General features: G+C 36.5%; 1 protein-coding gene across 8 annotated transcripts in view; it reads left to right on the top strand.

Annotated features, from left to right (window-relative positions):
- Positions 1–21,015, top strand: part of YAP1 (Yes associated protein 1) — a 105,127-nt gene that overhangs the window by 39,710 nt on the left and 44,402 nt on the right. For all 8 annotated transcript variants that reach the window (XM_029207875.1, XM_029207871.1, XM_029207873.1 and 5 more), the window contains exon 3: positions 9,950–10,065. In XM_029207875.1, the coding sequence (XP_029063708.1) occupies positions 9,950–10,065 (116 nt within the window). The remainder of the gene's footprint in view (positions 1–9,949; positions 10,066–21,015) is intronic.

Genomic DNA, 21,015 nt, shown 5'->3' with positions numbered 1-21,015 from the left:
ATGTTAAATTCTTATGACCAGCTTGTGCCATCTGATGTCACAGAATCTTGGCAGAGTTGGAAAGAACCAATTTGTTAGGTAACTGTGAAGTACAAACAATTTAGGACTACGTTGTTGGGATTTTGTGAAAAGTAGGTTTTACAGTTTAGAAGAAAAACATTTTCAAAAGTGGATTATGAAAAGGGAATAAACCATACATATTGACTCCATTTAGGGTTTAGGTCACAGTATTCCTTGGTGGTTAAAGAATAACCCAGTAGAATAAGCTTTCAATTCATCAGACAGGTTATTGAGCATTTATGCAAAGCACTGTGTTCATGTATGAAATGTAGAAAGGGAGGCTGAGATCGTTTACCCTCCAGAAATTTATGATCTGATGGGAAAGACATCTTCGACTTATGATATAAAAATGCTCTCTATTTATATTGATAGTTTATGGTCTCTTAATGCAGTAGCTCTTATCCCTGTCAGTCTCATCAGCCTCTTTTAGTAATAAATATTTGGGAAAGTATCCTAAAATGAAATTCATAAGTAACAATTTAACTACATACATAATTTTTAAAAGTCAACATTATATCAGAATTATGCAATATGGAGGAGAAATAAAGTAATTTATGATTAAAATAACATGTATATTAATTTATAAATGCTTTGGGTATTCTATATTTGAAGCTATAATAAAGTAGTCAGGTACCTGCATCTGTACCTAAAATTGCCATGAACGTGACAGTTTTGAATAAAGATCAAGTGTGTTGAGTTGGTAACTAAAACACCAAGAGGGCATTGCTGTGATAATGTGGTTATCCAAAAAGTATATACTGTTAACAGATTTCCCAACAAAACTAAGTGTAATTGATTGCCTTCCAGAAAAATTTGGTATATAACTAAAATTGTGCAAAACATACTTTGTCTATGTATAAAATGGAGTTCTGTGTAAAATTTGGCTTTTTAGAATGTGTGGCATGACATTCAAAGTTGTGGAAGACCATCTACTGCATTGCAGGAAACCTAGCATCCAATACCCTCTCCCCATTGTATATTTGTAAGACTGTGATAACGAAAAATGCCCTTCCCCCAATTTCTAAATTGAGAACTGTTGCTTTAAATAAAAATTATCAGTACAATACCAAATCAGTTTTTGAAAAGCTGCAGTGCTTTTTGTTTTGTTTTAAATTCAGAGTAGGCATGAAAGAGTAGAGAACTATCACCAGTGATGTAACAGTGAGAATGCTATTTCCTTGTGATATAAATGAATACACTTACAGTGCTACAGTCAGTGGCTAGTAGATTTCAGTGTACCCTTCTGCAGTAATGATGCAAATTAAACTTTGAATTTTTACCACAGGTTATTGGTTTTGCTTTAACTGTAATATCTACACCATGTAGTTCTTCATATACATATACAGAATATTTACCCTCCAGGCATTAGTCATACTTAAAACACAGCATAGGTGATCAAGTAGTGTCTAAGGCAGTGTTTCTCAAACTTTTAATGTGCATACAGATCTCTTATGGATCTTGTTAAGCTACAGATTCTTAATCAGTGTGTTGGGTGGAGCCTGAGGAGACCCTGGCTTTTTTTTTTTTTTTTTTTTTTCTTGCGGTACGCGAGCCTCTCACTGTTGTGGCCTCTCCCGCCGCGGAGCACAGGCTCCAGGCGCGCAGGCCCAGCGGCCACGGCCCACAGGCCCAGCCACTCCGCGGCATGCGGGATCCTCCCGGACCAGGGCACGAACCCATGTCCTCTGCATCGGCAGGCGGACTCTCAACCACTGCGCCACCAGGGAAGCCCCGACCCTGACATTTTTAACGGGCTTCCTCACAGGTTTTGTCAGTTCTGCTGGCTCAAGGCCCACACGCTTTAAGGAGTAGGGATGTAAGGGAAATTGTTAGTTATCCATTCCTTGAGGTGTGTAAACTTTGTCAGTATCAATGTTAATCACTAAAATTATTTTACTAAAACTACATTAATTCTCTAATACGTTCACTAATGAGTAGCATAAGGTTATCCTAAATTTTGAGGGTAGAGATAAAGTCATCAGTAGTTTTCTATCACTACAAAACTCATTTCCCATTATGTTGCTCTGTATCCCTTAAGTAAGGGTTATGGATTTAGTATTTGATAGATGAAGCATACAACAAAGAATTTGAAGAGCACCTTAGCATTTGTTGGGATGTGCTTTGCCTGGTTCATAAGAAGTGTAGCTTTTTCTTTGCCTTGGTTTAGACGGATAGAGTTGACCATTTTATGGCTTAAGTAAAAAAAAAAAAAATTGTATGGAGTGATTTTTCACAATGAATATTTTAAGACATTTGGTTATATGAATGAGATTATTCTTTTACTCCCAAATTATTTTGCTGCTCTTTTCCTGGGAGCCAGTATGGTCGTACTTGCATGGTTCCTTCTTATTCTAAGCTGATGGCCTTGTGCAAGTTGAACTAATGGTCCGGAAACATTGTTTCCTACCCTGAAACCTATAGTGTCTACTGCATCTCTTCATCATCTATCAGGGGAAACCAGACTCTTTTTCAGAGCTCTTAAAGCCCCAGACCTGTCATTCTCACTTAACTGAAGTCATCTCATTCTTAAACATTTTCTTGACTTAACCTGTCTACCATGAAGTTTTTCCTATTTTAAATACTATTGGACTAGCAGAGGAATGAAGTCTGGAGAAATATTTGAGAGCCTTTTGTGTACTGGGAGCCACAGTACTAGTTGCTTTTGTGTATGCTATTGAATTTAATTCTCAAAACCCCGGGAAGTAAGTAAATAAATCAGTCTTATTTTAACGAAGATGAAACCGTTTGTCTAAACGACCTTCCTGTACACCCCAGTTTATCGTTGGCAAATTTGAGACTAGGATTTGAATCCATGTCTGCTTTCTTACTATTCCAAAGACTTCTGAAAGGAGGGATCTGGGTCTTGAAAAGGTAAGGTAGAAATTAGGTGTTTTATGGGCCAGCTGGGGAAAAGATTACCTGAGGAAGAACAGTAGTCTCAAGAAATGTAGCAGATATTTCAAAAGAATCAGATATTCATATTAAGCTTATATAGCTGTTGATTATAGCGTTGATAACACTTGATTTGCATAAAGGTTTTTTTTTTTTAAGTAATACATTATCTAAGCCATCTCCCCATGACCCACTTCCAAAGTGGGTTCACTGCTTTCTTAAAATGTTTATGTGCCATTGTGACAATATCTATTGAAGTTAATAGTAGGGAGAGTTACTTTTATTAGATTCTGAGGAATTACTTTCTTAGGAGATTAGACACTACATTATAACAGGAAGACAATGCCTGGATAGGGAAGCAACTTGCAGATTATCATATCTGTATATTAATTTATACCGGTGCCAATAATCTTGTTTCTAAAGTAAGAAACGAAGTAGGAAGGAGAAAAACCAGTGTAACTTTAGAGCTGCAGTCCACCAATTTAAGTGAGTAGAAATGGTAGGCATAATATCCCCATAACCAATTTGTCTCTTTACGAGTGCCATCAGGTAACTGATCATTAACACCTCTAATGATTGTGCATTTTTATAATAAAGGCAACTTTCTGTTCTGATGGTAGAGCTCATTTGCTAGTCTTGGAATAGTCTTAATTGTTAGCGAATTAAACAAGGAAGCATTTAAAAGGATTCTGATTCTCTTTTTGAATTACATTCCCTGAAAAAATTTTATTCTGCTAATGGCAGATTATCATTTTAGAAAATCTTTTCCTCTTTAGAGACCAATAAGGTAAAGTGAAAAGAACACTGAGCCAGAAGGTAAAAAACATTTATTTTAATCCTGGCTGTGTGTGACTGGGTGTTTGGTCTACTGAGTGTTGTTGCAGAGGAGATTTTTGTCTCCTTGTACTTCATTATTGTAGGGATTAGAGGCAGGTAAGTAGTGATGTAGAGGTTAGTCTTAAGAAATCTAAACAACATCCAAAATACTCTCACAGCATAAAAGGAAGTCTGATATAGTACAAAGAGTGCAGATTTTTGCATCAGTTCTCATTCCTGAGTTTAAATCCCATTTCTGCTGCATACTATTCGGCTGCTCTTGGGCATATCACTTAATCTTAACAAATTGTAGGAAGGGACTTCCCTGGTGGCGCAGTGGTTAAGAGTCCTCCTGCCAATGAAGGGGACACAGTTTCGTGCCCTGGTCGGGGAAGATCCCACATGCCACGGAGCAACTAAGCCCGTGCGCCACAACTGCTGAGCCTGCTCTCTAGAGCCCGCGACCACGACTACTGAAGCCTGAGCGCCTAGAGCCCATGCTCTGTAACAAGAGAAGGCACCGCAATGAGAAGCCTGCGCACCGCAACGAAGAGTAGCCCCTGTTCGCTGCAACTAGAGAAAGCCCAGGCACAGCAATGAAGACCCAGCGTGGCCAAAAACAAATAAATAAATTTTAAAAAAATAAAAATAAATTGTAGTAAGTGATTATTTTGTTCAACCTCTGTGAGAGACTCATGAAACAATGGCATGGTATCATCTTCCTGTTGAACACTGGTCCTGGAGAGATGAGATCTTTGGGTCTCCCCATTGTAGCTTCTTCAGATAGCATTTCATGATCTTATGGATTTCCCCATAATTTGAAGATGTGACAGTAATATTGTTATTCTTTATAAGATCAGAATTCCTTATATTCCCTGCCCACGTTTGAGTTTCATAAGGTTCACATCTCACAGGAGGATATAAAGCGCTTCAAATAGTTCTATATACTGTAGCCTCAATTAACTTTTGTGGGATTATGCAAAACGTCAGTTTACTAATGATTCACTTTAGCTTTCTGCCCCTTTTTTGGTTCTACATGGATTCTGCTAAGTCATCCAATATGTAAGGCCAGATTCTGCAGTATAAAGTAAAAGACAAAAGCCAACAGGAGAGGTGGCTCTGTATACGCAGGAGAGACTGCTGCTGGACGTGGACCTTGGTCAAAGTACAGCTGCTTATGTTTCATCAGTCTAAACTTTGAAAGGTTCATTGTTTCCCAGTCTTAGCTGCTCCAGAGTAAGATCATAGGGTTTATCTTGGTCATAAATCCAATCACCTTTTCTTTTCCAAAGTAATAGGAAAGAATAATTTATTTACATATCTTGAAGGGGCTGGAGAATTTCACATTTATCTATTTTCCTGTAGTAAGTTCAGCAGCTAGACTATTCTTAGGAACAAGATAAACTAAATTTTAAATTATTTTCTATGTTATATATAACCACTCATACTTTTAACTCTGAAAATACTGTTTTAGGAGTTTTGCTTAATTTTAACTCCTTGGTTTGTATATTTTGATTCTGTTATTTATAATTTGACCTTTTTTAGAATCTGTAGTTTAAGTGAAAATTCTTTTCAGCCCATTCTCTGATTAGCATTTATGTGAACTCTTAATCACCTACATTCTTAAATAATGCACACTGCTCTAATATTCATTGCATTTACTATTTATTGAGCCCTACTATGTACCAGGCACTCTCCCAGGTACACCTTCTTCAAGGAGCTTATATTCTAGTAGTAATAGAAACTCTGTTTTGTAATATTTTGTAAATTCTTTTATTGAATCTTCAATACCATGCCTTTTTATTATACTCCCTCTTTAGTATTTATGCAGTTATTTGTTATTCAATGTATATTACAAAGAATTTACATTTTTGAATATTGTCCTTTTCATGTGTATGTCTAGTACAGAAATTGTTTTCAGAATTCCTGGGTACCAGATGTATTCTTGTTGTGTACTGGATATGTGACCTTGTGCAAGTCCCTCAGTTTTTCATAGTGGAGGTACCAATAATGCCAGCCTCCTTAATCCTCTTAATGCTGTATCTCTCGATAAGAGAGTAGAAGTCCTCACACCAAAATGCGATCAACTTTGAGCAACCAGTGAAATTATTTGCTTCTACCCTATCCTTTCTTCCTCACCTCCTTACAGTGGAAGCAGTGTCTACATTCTGTTCCTTCTCACTCTCTAATGGATGATTATAACTCTTCATTGATCCTTTAGCACATCTTCAGCTACTCTGTTTTCATTCACATTTAAACACTTGAGTTTCTTCCTCCGGAAAAAAACAAAAATTCTTTTCCATCCATTTGTGGTTTTGTACACAACTAAATCTGTCTGTTTTCTTACCTCCTATGCACTGTACCCCCATCATGCCACTGAAGCTGCTCTTGCCAGTGTCACCAATAATCTCCTTATTACTATTTCTAGTGGGTCTATAATCCTTGCCTGCAATTACATTTTTGGAAAAGAAGGTGGGTATTGATAAAGTCAGTAAGGCGACAAGGACTTTGGGAGAATGTTTGATGTTCTTAGGACAAAAAGAAAACAGCTTTCTTTTCATTAATTCATTGACAAATACTTATCAAGCACTTTATTAATCACTGAAGATACAGTAGTTAATAAAATGGATAAAAGTCCCTTTTTCCCTGGAGCTTGTTAGTTTGAGGAAATAGACAAACTAAGTAAATTATGTGTCAGATAATGATAAAGGATTATCAAACAAAAATAAAGCAAAGAAGAGGGAGTAGACGTTTAAATAGGGTGGATTTTAGATGACATGGCCACGGAAGGCCTCACTAAGAGTAAGACATTTGAGCAAAGACCAGGAGATGAGGAAAGGTCTGGTGCAAATATCTGGGGGAAGAGTAGGCCTAGCAAACTATTTATTTTGTCTAAGCAAAAATAGTTCTTTGTCCTATGAAATGTTTTTATAAAGATTTTTATTATGATAAGGAAGACTGGATATTTTGGGGTATACTTCTGCAAATTGACTTTTTAGGATAAAACAGTATTCATGATTTAATCTTATAGAAAAAGTGAAGACAAAAACTCTAAAGCTAATTTTATTTCACATTCCCTTTAGCATCTAAATGGTTGCATGCTTTTAGAGTTGGGACAGTTTAAATAATGGCATATTTATTCCTTAAAAAAATGTAGATCTATTTTGAGTAAGTGGAACATTAGCTGAAGTAACATAGGACAGCTTTATAGGGCTCTAAACTAACTTACTGAGGTTCAACAGAAGCCTTTTCAGGAGGAGAAATTTTAGCATTTGTACACTTAGTAGTATTTCAGCAAAATAATCACTTTTTTGAGAGCAGTAAAACTATACATTCTCTGCATTATATTCAAAACACTAATTTATTTAAAGGAGAAAGAAGCCTTAAGAACAGACTTACAGATTGGCTCCACTATTTGGGAAGATTCATGTGCTTGTTATTGGAATATGGTCATTTAGTCATCAGAATGGGGTCCTAAACCCTCAAGTGGACTGCAAGCTAGTTTTAAATGGATTAATATGATTTACATAATTGGTTAGTTTTCAGAGAAACCTGTTAGATATTTAGAAAACCTTCAACAGTCAGAATCCAGAACTTGCTTCTCTCTTCTCTTTTACCCCTCACAAAGGTAACAGATTTTAAGAAGTACTGGAGGGCTTACCTGGTGGCGCAGTGGTTGAGAGTCCGCCTGCCGATGCAGGGGACACGGGTTCGTGCCCCGGTCCGGGAAGATCCCACATGCCGCAGAGCAGCTGGGCCCGTGAGCCGTGGCCGCTGAGCCTGCGCGTCCGGAGCCTGTGCTCCGCAACGGGAGAGGCCACAACAGTGAGAGGCCTGCATACCGAAAAAAAAAAAAAAAAAGAAGTACTGGAGACAAGGAGTAGGCAGGTGGCACACAATTTCATTCATATTTAAGAGCCAGTAATAATGAATCACTGGCCATTTTTCCTGGTTTCTTAACATTGTAACAGGCAGTGAGAAACAGAAACATTTCCCTAAATTTTGGTTGTCTTACAGGTTTCAAGTTTCTTTCCTTCAGTATGACTATTAATTATCGTGTATTGCTTTATATCTGTAAGCATGAGAAGCACTGAATATCTAGGAAACATTTTAGGGTTTAATTTGGTCATTGGCTCACATGGAGGATGGAAAAGGAATAAACTCTTAACTGAGCTTGATAAGGATGTGATCTTTTAGAATGAGGTGTTTACATATACACTTGTACAAGGTTTTGCCTGTATTGTCTAGACCTGAGCAGTGCTAGTGCAACTGCTAAAAAGCATATATGACTGGTAAAGAAGTGCTGATAAGGTGATATTTGAGAGACTATATACTCTACTAAATAAATATTCTCTCTTAGCATTTTTAGTTGGTCTGTGATAGCCTTCAATTGTCAAGTACTATTGTCATTCCCAAGTGTACAAATCTTCCACATTTTTTACCCCCCTGTTTTCATCTTCTTTCTGCTTGCTTGGGAAAAAGAATTCTCCCATCTCTAGTAGATAATATTTAAGGTCCATTCTAGCCAGAGTCTAAGATCCTTTTTTACTGTGTTATTGATATGGTAACATTGATGAGAGAGCATTCTGGTTCCATTTCAGGAAAATTAACGACAGGATGTCATTTCCTTTACTATTTACATGGGTATTTATCATGGGATGATTCAGGAAGAGAGAAATCAGATTTGAAGATTAAACAACCATAGAGAAAATGATTTGAGGGTTGTTTTTTTTTTTTGCGGTATGTGGGCCTCTCACTGTTGTGGCCTCTCCCGTTGCGGAGCACAGGCTCCGGACGCGCAGGCTCAGCGGCCATGGCTCAACGGGCCCAGCCGCTCCGCGGCATGTGGGATCTTCCCAGATCGGGGCACGAACCCGCGTCCCCTGCATGGGCAGGCGGACTCTCAACCACTGCGCCACCAGGGAAACCCTTGAGGTTTTTTTTTAAGAACTTATTTCTAATGCCCTCCCTCCCCCATTTCAAAGATAATGAGTTCATGATTGTCTTTCTAGGTTTTCCTGTTACTAAACAGTTCTGTAATTTTGCCATCTAAACACTTAAAACATTTTGATGTCTATCCTTCCCATGTGTTTTCAGTACACACACGTTTAAACAATTAGCCTCAATTGTTTTACAATCTACTTTAAAAGCTGTATTATGAATATTTTCTATGCTATTAAATATTATTCTAAAATATTTCCAATAGCTGCAATATAGTACGTTATATGTAACAAGATTTAATTAGTCCCTCTGGTTAGATGTTGTTATCTGCTTTTAGATTTTTGCTTTTATTAATTATACAGAAGAGAACTTTGTATAAATCTTTGAATACTTCCCTGGCTATTTCTTCAAGATAAATTTTCAGGTGGTTTCATGGGTATAATATTTTTAGTTTTTGTTTCAGCGAAACAATTACTCTTTGCTGGAGGAAGAAAACTATTTTTTGAATGCTCATATGCCAAATACTGTGCAAGATGCCTTGTAGTCTCATATTTCATATAATTTTAAGCTGTTTTCATCCCCATTTTTATAGATGAAGACATCTATATGCATGTGTGTAAGATATTTTGCAGTACGTTAACAGTATGTAGAAAATGTTTAAATGTTTTGTTTAGCAAATAACAAAGGCCTTCAGCGGTCACAGGAAACAATCAAGTTTGTAATTCTGTTTTGGCTTTGGAATATGTACTATAATAAGACTTCATCTTTTCATGTTTTATTGTTCAGTGTAAAGGGTTTTAGGTCTTAAAATTATATGTTAATTGGCATTTATAGCTCTAGGAGGAAAAAAGTGGGTGATTCCCCTTATGAATTTTGGGTTTTGCTCATATGACTACTGTTATAGATGATTAATTTATAAATCACATTTTATCTTTAAATTAGAAGCAGATAATAATTGTCTGCTAGGTGAAAATGGTTTCCCTTCACTTAAAACTCCAGACATAACTTTTTCAAATTTTGCACTTGCAAGATCTAAGAGGGGAAAGTTCAGCGATATAAGGATGACAGAAGGTTGCAGAGGAAGGGTGAGAGCAGTGAGGTGACAAGACTGTATGCTTTTACAGAGCTAATTTAGAATCCTTTGCCTACTACTTCATAGAGCTACCCTATGTTGATAAGTGAGGTTGTTGTTTTTAGGGCCTCGTATTTGTTATCTAATGCAGTGGATGTTTTGTCTCAGTCACATAGATCAAACAACAACATGGCAGGACCCCAGGAAGGCCATGCTCTCCCAGATGAACGTTACATCCCCTACCAGTCCACCAGTGCAGCAGAACATGATGAATTCAGCCTCAGGTGAGTGAAATGCTGTAATTAGAGCACACCAGGTAATGCTCGTGCATTGATAAAACTTTCTGTGGAAAATAGTCGTTATTCTTTTAAGGAAGCTGGAGCATGGATGATGGTTATTTTCTATCCACTTTCATAAGGGAAACTTATCTTATTTCAAATAACCTGCTGAAAGCCAACAGATTTTAAAGTTTCAGTTCTGAAGTGAATATCTCAAATTCCTAGTTTGGTTAACTTTGACATGCTTGTGTTTTATTGTGCCGCTTTCTTGTGTCTCTTAGAGTTGAAGCTTCCCCCTTCCTTTTGTGGTTTGGATGGGAAGCCAAGCTGTGGTGTTCTTATCTCACCTCTTAAAGTGGATGTTTGTTCTATCTTGAGAGTAACTGGAAGGTAGCAACTTATAAAGCTCAAAGCATCTTTCTTAGGGCCGGTACATGTTATTTAACACATTTCCACCTTTTTCACGGAAGATAAACCTGAGTATAAATTTTTTTTCTGTCTCCTGTTTGGCAGTTTACTTAAATCTGCCGTTTTTCTCATCTATATAATGGGTAGTGGTCATGCCCCTTATTATAGAGAGGAAGATATTAAAGGAAATCATATAATACATATAAAGCTTTTATATTACAGTTCTAGTACGGAGTAGATACTAAGTAAATCTTTAGTTCCTTCTTCCCTAGGTCAGTTAGATATTGTCTGGCTTCTTCTTTGTTACATGGGCCCAAGGCCATAGCTACCCATTAGGCATCTTTGTGCATATTAGGAAAAGGTACCCCTTCCTCTGGGAAGATGCAGCCCTATGCCTGGCATCCAGGATTGAGCATTTGGGCTGGATTTCTGACCACTCCCCTACCTCACCCAAACACACACAAACACACTTTATCCCCTTTACTGAGTGTCCTGGGTCAGGGCACAGATGGCAACTGTAATTGGCAGCCCTAGTGGCCTTAATGGCTTCCTCCTTCACAGCCCATCCATCTTCCCTACCCAACAAACTGATCAACATGATACTATTGGAAGCTGCACTGTAGATTTTCTTAAACAGCAGCCTTTGGAAAGGGGCTGGTAGAGTTGGAGAGGGTGGTACAGTTCATTGTCACAAGGATTCCTTGACCAGGAAAGGTCACAAAATTTGAAATGTCCTTCTGCCCCTAAAGATGGTGACAATGTGTGAGAATGTTTTTGCTGTTGCATTAACTCTATGTTCTTGCCTTTGGTGGGTTGAACACTTGAAAGGATTCAAGAAAATGAAAGTCAAGGCAAGATTCGTGACTGAGCTTCTCTTGTCATAAAGTTTCTGTATATAAACTCTTGAAGAGTTTATATAATCTTCCATTTTATCTTCCATTTTAGCTAATTTTAATATCAGTACATTTACTTATCCTCAGAACCTGTTTTATATGTGACACTTGAGTTAAAATTTTTCAAAAGCAAAAAATTATGCAAGTATTTATTGACTGATATTTTTATTTGACAACCATTTTTTTAATTATCAAATTTCCAAATAAAAGTTCTGAAAGCTGCTTCGTATTTATAATCCGAAGAAGATGACGCACATTTTTTATTTTGTCATAATCCATCAAAAACTATACCTGGGAAAGTAGTAACAAATAACTCATTAATTTAAATTTTATTTTGAAAGATTAGGCATTTTGCATCTAAAAGGTTGATTATGATTCTTTTAGAACAGTGGTTTGTTTATGTTTTTCCTATTAAAATTTCTAATAGTAATGGTCTAAGGAAATGGGGAGAATTTGTGTTCAGATTTATGTTTAAAACCAAAAGTATATATCAAATTGGTTTTAATAGATTTTAGAATATTTGTGTATCTTTTATTTCAGCTCTGCGTTTTATAAAATATGAAATGTGTTTTTATATACTGCATATAAATTAATAGACATGCTTACTGCTGTATATTAATAAAAGAGGTGACTGGCAGGAACAGTTTGAGTAAAGTGGCAAGAAGCACGATTGTAGTGGGTGGGTAGCGGAGTGGGGGGGGCATTGCACGAGACAGAGAGGGTTGGAGGGAGGACCTGAAATGGGAAAAGCCACCCCCAAAGAGACCTGAGCATGTTTAAATGGTAGTAGAAGGTATTAAATAATAATAGGAAGCCCTGTTTATATGTCAGGCTTCCTGATGAGGTCATTTTGTACAATCTCATTCAATTCTCATAATGGTCATTTAAGTTAGGTGCTGTTATTAGTCTCACTTCACATCTGAGAAACATTGAGTGACTATTTAAAAACAAATAGAAGACTTCTACATGGTGTTGAAATGCTTGGGAATGAATGTCATGGGAACTATAATCTTGATAACCTCATGTTCACATAAAGTTATAGCCATAATGTCATTTTAATAAGGGTTCAACCCAGGGTCTTCTCCTTATCCATCTGTAACAAACCCATGGAGTTTGGCGGCTGTGCATTCTCCACAGAGGTTACACAGCATGATTTCTCAAATAGCTTTAAGAGAAAATGATCTTATCTCTCAGTCAAGGATTTCTCCTTGAGAAAAGCAGCAAAATTGATGCTCCTCTGTGCTTGGAAAATAATCTTCTGAGTTTTTAGAGCCTGGAGCCAGTGAGCAAGAATTGTGAGGGTATATAAATAAATTTCCAGGGTATTTACTGTAACAAAGCAGCAAGGCTGTTTCCAGTTAAGCAGGGTATCTACAGACAATTTTCACCCTAAAGGGAATGCCTTCTGAACCTGGTAATCTGAAGCCTTTGAATAAAAGAGGAAGCTACACAGCTCACAGCTCTTTTGAAGCACTTTACTGGGTTAATCAAGCTAAATGCAGCTTGATTTACATTTTTATCATTAATTATTTTAACAAGAACTTTCTAGTGTTAGTCTTTTTAAAAAACTCTCCTCATTCAAATATTTGAGTCCAGCTTTGTGTTCTGTTCTAATTATTTCTAATCAGACCACTTTCCTTTAAAATACTGTATTTTCTCCAGACTCTCCAGTTTTCTGCATAATTTTTAATGGAACTGAATAATATTTTAAGATTTCCTCCAGTTTTAAGATTTTATGAAATCCAATTTCACTCAGATTTGGTTTAGCAAAAATGATTAGTTTACTTTTGCTTTTTATAAGTCCTTTTTCAAAATATGAGGTTGAAATGATGAATTTCATTGCTAGACTGGAGATGTTTGATTTGTAATTGGCCAAATTTCTAAATATATGTAATTGAGAAATCACTTAAAACAAAGCTGCACCTGGAAAGGGTTCCTTACTTGATCCTAGGAAGAAATTTATATTCTTTAACTGTCCATTTAATTGGCAAGACAGTGAACTTTGTGAAAGGAATTTGAAAAGTGAGGAAAAGAAAACTATAAAATTAAAGGAAATTTGAATAATTTAGTAAGATAATAGTTCTACTTTACATTAAAATATATAATATTATATACACACATATAAAAGTATACACAAACCCTATTCTGTTAAATTACTTGATGTTGCCCTTTACAAGTTATATTAAAAATGTATTATGCTTATAGCACATTAGTAGCCTTTTGATGCATGCTTGGGATCTATATAAAATAGTTCTTCTGCATGCTAAGAGTTGGGTAAACAGTAGTGGTTTTTGTTTTAGACATTAGAAGATAAGGACTTGGGGAGAGAAAAGTGGTAATTCTCCTTTAACCAGCTCTATTTATATGAAGATGTTAAGTTTTTTATTAGTAGCTTGTTAACAGTGACCCACAAGATTGCTGAATCTTAAAGCAGCATTAAAGTCAAGAAAATATACCCTGTGATAATCCAGAAATAACTTGGTGCCAAAGGACTGGTGACTGTTTAGGACCATTAAAAATTGTGTAAACATTGATTTAAATTATACAAAATCAATGAGCCCAGTTGTCTGCTTTTTTAAAATTTATCTTTGATAACAATCCAAAGTCAGATGTCTTGTTACAGGTACATTTTAAGGGATTCATTATTTTCATGTTTTAAGTCTGGCATTTATTTTTGACTAATGCCCAGATCTACCAATGCAGCACTTTCTGATTTCCCCATTATGAAAACCTGCATGGAATTCCTAGGAAATATATCAAGATGGGTGGAGAAAATGCCCTCTTGATCATGGAAGGTGATGTGTGTTGGAAGAATTTGCTAAGCACCTCCATTGCAGTGGGGAAAATATTCAGAAGCAAGCAGAGTGGGTAGTACAGAGCTTCCTTGATATTTGCCTGCTGTATTACTTCTGCTTTGTGTAATCTGTGTCAGAGGACCAAAGACCAAATGGGAAAGAGAGATTGTTACCAAGGAAAATATGACATAGGACAGATGTGAAATGTGAAAATAACAGGTAGAAAGTTGATATGAGTTTCTTAGCTTTAAAAAGCACAGAAGAGGTAAGGATGTATGGGAAGTTGCAAAGCTGACCACAGGTTTTAGGAGTTGATAATTCTTACTTCATGTGTTGTAGTTCACAAACTTCTAAGTTCTACTTTTCACCTTTGGAGTGAACTGAGAAGGAATTTAGAATAGGGGTTAAGATCAAGGGCTCCGGGGTCAGGTGGACATGGGTTTGAATCCCAGCTCTGTCACTTAACTGACTATGAGGTCTTGGATAAGTGAGTATATCTACCTGTGCCTCATGTCTTCACTTGGAAAATGGGGTGACAATAATAATAGTAACACTGAATTTATAGGGCTATTGTGAAGATTAAATGACACAATCTATATAAAGTGATGGGTACATAGAAATTAGTATTAACAATATACCGTGCTTGGTATAATATATTGAATATATAAAAGTAAATGTGATCTGACCTGATATTTTACAGTGTAATCAGTTTACATTGCCTGGTAATTACTGTTACTTCATTTAAAATAAGTTTTTAAATCTGTTACCACACTATTTTTTAGGGTTATGTTTATCTCTGTAAGCTTTTTATCATCAAATATGCATCATTGATTCTTACGCAAGTCATGCGCTGTCTTCTGGCTTTTAGTTTCACATAGATTCTCCAAGCGTGAGAGTGTTGATAAGAGTGTTAAATATAAATATGGCTTTCTTCTCATGGGTCAAACCTTTTCTGATTCTTAAAGTTTTTTATTATTGTAAGATGGAAATTGTTTGTCAGTCTGAAATCGTAATATATGGAACAACACTTAAGTATACCAAACAGGAATAAAACTGTAATAAAGCCCAAAGTCAAAGCAATGAATGAAGTATGAGACGGAGGCAGTGTACTTTATTACTCTCAATCTCTTATCCCAAATAATCTTTTTTAAACCAGAATTAGTGCTTGCTTTTTTCTCATCTGCAAATTTTGGTAAATTAAGAAAAGATGGCCACAGGAAAAGGGAAAATAGTAAAAAGCAAAAGCATAATCCAAATGAATATAATCCTTAAGAAACTGTTTTATTTAGTTTGTATCTTGATTTACTTGTTAAGTTCCTGAAAAAATGGTTAGTAATATGGAAACAAGAACCACTTTTCCTGTTTAAAAATATGGACCAGTCCATTTCATTTTAATAAAAGTTATCAGTAAACAATATATAGGGATTATGAAGGTAAAAATATTTATTTGTGAAATAGAAAAAATAATTCAATGAGAATGTCCAAGCAAGTTGCAGATGACATAGCTTGCAATTATCGTATCTTCAGTATATAGGAGTTCTTCTGAAGTCTTTGTTAAACCCCGTGATGGCCTACACATGGCATTTTAAAATCTTGATGGCTTCATGACTTTGCTGCTTGATGAAACATGCCACTTGTGTCCGAGCAGCTAATGGCCTCTACTTTACTCTGATGGCGAGAGCTTTTCGCTCCCTCTATACTGGGAATCAGTCTTTTTTTTTCTTTTTTTTTTTTTGGGGGGCTGCATTGGATCTTTGTTGCTGCACACGGGCTTTCTCTAGTTGCGGCGAGCGGGGGCTGGTCTTCAGTTGCGGTGCGTGGGCTTCTCATTGCGGTAGCTTCTCATTGTGGAGCACGAGCTCTAGGTGCATGGGCTTCAATAGTTGCAGCACGCAGGATCAGTAATTGTGGCTCGCGGGCTCTAGAGTGCAGGCTCAGTAGTTGTGGCGCACAGGCTTAGTTGTGACGTGGCATGTGGGATCTTCCTGGACCAGGGATCAAACCCACGTCCCCTGCATTGGCAGGTGGACCCTTTACCACTGCGCCACCAGGGAGGTCCCCCTGGATCACTCTTGATATTAACTGATTCCAGTCATGATTTTTAACTTAAAAGTATTTTCTAAATAATATTAAAACTCAGAATACCTGGGCAAGGCAGCAACATTTAGCAAATGGAACAATAGATGTTGGCTGATAGATTATCATTCTTTATTCTGATTCTACCCAGCTACACTTCTAAAATGACTCCCAGAGCAAGACACCCACCCTTCACCCCAAATATATCAGCAGAACTTTAAATTCAGTTATTCTGGAATCGAGGTGTGTGTTTATGTATTACTTAAGGTATTGGCATGTACGATATAGAACTGTTTTTAAAGTAGTACTCATTTCTTCATTCCTTTATTAAAGAAGCCCAAAATAATCATGTTGAAAAGTGGACATATAGTTACTTGGTTTTTCAGTACCTTCAGAACAGTATTTTTTATAGTGTCAACATTTTCCTAAGATTGTGTCCACTTGAGAATTGTGATATCCCAAATAATTATCTAAATCTCAAGTGTGTTAGGCAGTACCGTATTCACACATTTAGTTATATGCCCTATTATTTCAGACAAGGTAATTCCTTTCTGTCTTTGCTTTACTTTAGGGGTTTTCTTCTAAAGCAAAGGGAGATATATAGAAACTCAAGATTGTTGATGTCCCTTGACCTGATCTTAGAGCATGAATAACAAATATTTTAAAAAATCTATTCGAAGTCTCAAGTAATCATTTGGGAAAGTAAAGTTCATTTGAATTCTGAAAGTTACTGAGATTTTATTGTAAATACTGAACCTAATGAAGAAGAAAAGGATATAAGCGTATTTCTGTTATGTTAACCAAGAGACTAACTTAGAAGAGTAGGATAATATTGTAAAGAGTATAAAGAAAAAAATTTGATACGTATCCTTGCCACCAGCTTTCTTAGTATAATGAGTTATTAGATAGTGGTGTTTAAAAATATAGGTGTCCATGTTCAACTTTTCTCCAGTGATTATTTGTAGTGATTATTTGGAAACTTTGCTCAGCTTTGGAGTAGAAAGGATGAGAAAGAGATTAAATTATTTACATTTAAGAACCAAATAAATGCCTGTTTTTTCTCTTGATAAGTGTTAGAATATTATTTTTGTCTTTCCTACTGATTTCTAAATCCTTCTGGCTACTCTCTTGCTACAATAATTTTATGACTCATAAGAGAAATATTTGTGTGAAAGATTAAGATGCTAATTCTTTAAAAATGATATCCATAGACTACCATATATAGGCAGCATCAGTGAAATGAAAAAAATCCTGCAACAATAGAGTTTTCCAAAATAATATTTTCTTTTGATGTCAATAAGGTAAAGAGGTGATAAAACTTTAGGTTAAAATTTTACCAAAAGGTCATTGCTTTATCTGAACATGTCTGAAGTCTAAATGAACTTTATAGAAAGCTAATCTTTTATAAATTTACATACTAAAACTCTGTAAGCTATTAAGTTAAAATCTAAAACACTCAAGTTACGCTGAAGAAAATCTGAAGAGTTGCATATTAGAAAGTTCTCTGAACTTATACTTGGCCTTTTCCTCTAGGAAGTTCATCTAGCTATAACAGACAAAGAGACAGATGATTTTTAACAGTCTTATTATTCACCTTGAGACAATTGAATTGTTCTCTTTCCACATCATTCATTCAACAAATATCAAATGCTCTACTTTGTACTAGACATCATTGTAATGGCCACTCAGATTATGGAGTCAAGGTAAAACAATTTTTTTCCCATATAATTATAACAATAAATGTTATGGGAGACATGCACCAAGTGCTGAGAAAGTGGAGGAGGAACAAGTGAATAAGTGGTCGGGAGGGTAGAGCAGACATCTTTAAGGAGCCAGAGATTTGTTCGTTCCCTCAACAAAAATTGAAAATATGTGCAGGACACGATTCTAAATCATGAGAGTACAGAATAGAAACAAGTACACAATGTGTCAGATAGTTACAAATGGAAAGAGAAAAGAAAAGTAAACCAGTTAAGGGCCAGAGAGTGACTGACTGGGGGATGGAGGAGGGAAATGATCATTTTAGATAGTTTCTCCAGTGTAGGCCTCTATAATTGATGATTTTTGAGCAAAGATCTGAATGAACTGAGAGCCATGAAGATATCTGAGGAAAAGGGGAGGAATGTTCCATGCATAACACAACAGCTGATTTAGAGTTGCTGAGGCACATTTGAGGCACAGTAAGAATGCCATTGCAACTGGAACAGTCACTGAAAGGTAGCACGGAAGCCCTATTATATAGGGACTTGTGGGTTTTGAACAGAGGAGTGATACGATCTGAGTAAGTTTTTTAAAAGTACGGAGATTAGTTAGGGGGGCAATTGCAATAACTCAGGGGAAACAGTGAACCAAGGTGGTGGAAGGGAAGTGGTGAGAAGTGGTTGAATTTAGAACCTGAATTTTAGTAGATGAGTGGGAGTTAAGTTTACGGAAGAAAAGGGAAGATAAAGATAGCATTATGTGAGAGATTACTGAGCCTGACACCCCCCAGCACCATATAAGTAGTGATGGAATGGTGGGGAGATGAGACTAAAGACATCTAAAGAAGGCCTTGGTGTGATCAACTAAGAAGTTTGAGCTTTATCCTGAAAAATTCGGGAGCCCATTAAAAATGACTCCTCTCTAGGGTTCTTCCACTATCTAAGGGAAAACCTTCTATGGGTTCCCTGTTGTTGTTATTCAGTCATTTCCTCTTTGAGATCCAGGTTTATTTTCTCATAAACCTATCTCAATATTATACACAAGTTTTCATAAGTTAAATATATTGTTAGAACAAAATGGCAAAACTTCCAGGAAAGAGTAGGGAACGACTTTTTTTTATAAGTACCTACTATAAGCCCTTCCCTTTGTCAAGCACTTTCTCCTTTAATCCTTTCAACAATTAATTGAGAAGGTCTTTGTCTCCATTTTCTGGATAAAGAAAGTGAGCATCAAGCAGATTAGTAACTTGCCCAAGGTTAGAAGGCTAATAATTAAATATTGGATTCAGGATTTGAAACCAGGTCTGTCTGAATCTAAACCTTTCACAGTTTTCTTTAAAGTATGCTGTCTCTAGAGTTTAATTTCATTTATAATGCATCAAAGATGATTGGTTTTTGTTTTTTTAACCAAGTAACACATCAAATGGTACTTTTGCTATACTGGTAAAATTTGGGTTAGTGGTAGGTAGTTCTATAAAAGAGCTTTAAAGTAAGCATTGTTAGTTTTCCGTATTTTAAATCAGTGGTTCTCAATTTGTAATGTGTAAAGGAATCGCCTGGGGATTTTTTTTCAATGCAGATTCTGATTCCATAGGTCAGGGGTGAGATGTAAAATTCTGCATTTCTAACAGATTTGCAGGAGGTGCTATAATGCTGGTTCATGGACTACACAGATAGAAGACTCTAGAATGGTGAACTTAAAACCATAGAAATGTTATTAAAGATCCACTTTGTTATTCCTTGTTTTATTTTATTAATATTTCTATTTTCAGTTGGGAAAAGACCTTTACTAAGTGCCTAATACAAATGGATGACTCCACCATTTCATATGAGAGCTCATTTAATATAAAAATGCTGCAGGGGCTTCCCTGGTGGCACAGTGGTTGAGAGTCTGCCTGCCGATGCAGGGGACATGGGTTCGTGCCCCGGTCTGAGAAGATCCCACATGCCGTGGAGCGGCTGGGCCCGTGAGCCATGGCCGCTGAGCCTGCGCGTCCGGAGCCTGTGCTCCGCAACGGGAGAGGCCACAACAGTGAGAGGCCCATGTGCTGCAAAAAAAAAAAAAAAAAAAAAATGCTGCAAAACGTTACCAACTTATAAAAAAAGTCTATCATCTGTAAAAGCACAAACTAAGGATCGGAGAGACTGACTTGACCAAGATCAATCAATCCTTCTTTTCACAGATAAGTTCTTAATCATTTCAGCTCAACAAACTTCGGTTGTATTTGGTGGTAGTGCTAAGCTCTACGGATATAAAGAGCAAAAAAATCAAGGTGATTCCTTCAAGACTTAGAGCTTGATGGGGAGAAATGTCAGGATGTAGGCAAATGAGTAGAGTTCAGTGAGGCATCTGCTAAAACAGGACATGAGCATAGTGCTTGGGGACACAGTATATGCTAGTGAGTAGAATACAGATAAGTAACATTGCCAGAATTCCAATCTAAGCCTGCAGATGTATGGGCCAGAGTTTCATCTTACACTGCATTGTGATCTACAGGGGGTTTGGGCTCATCAGTATGTTCTAGTAGTTGGGCAGAAGAATCTTCTAGCTACTTATGACATAGGAGAACACCTGAACTCGAGGGGGAAAAAAAAGAAATGGCTTGGCTACCACTCTTGCATTTATTTGCCTGAAGCAGATTTTCATCAGTATATTTATCATCTTTTTACTCTCCAGCCTCTAGGTCAGTACACAAAAATGACAAAACCTGAGCTCATAACTTAGAGCTGCACACTTTAAATCAGTTTTCACCCTGAGAATAAAACAGTTACTTTGGAAGCCAGAAGAGAAATCATTTTTTTTTACCAAGCCTTGATTTTATAAACTGCATTTTCTTCAACAAATGCATTTATACACGCTTGTCCCGTGTTTTGCTTATTGAAGCCACAAAAAAAGTTAGTGACAGTGATATTATAGTGTTTATTATACACGACAACCTTTTCCAAAATTTTAGTAGTGTGGACAGAATTTTGTTAAGGATTGTTTAGGACTTATGAGGTCAAGCATATGAATTTCAGATGTTAGTGGTTATGAAAGACTCCCTTGGAAGCAAAACTGCAGAAGAGTCAGGGGTGCATATATTT

Source organism: Monodon monoceros, unplaced genomic scaffold, assembly GCF_005190385.1.
Source record: "Monodon monoceros isolate NGI ecotype Baffin Bay Population unplaced genomic scaffold, NGI_Narwhal_1 Super_Scaffold_7, whole genome shotgun sequence".
NCBI lineage: Eukaryota > Metazoa > Chordata > Mammalia > Artiodactyla > Monodontidae > Monodon > Monodon monoceros.
This window is presented reverse-complemented; position numbering and strand designations above follow the sequence as displayed.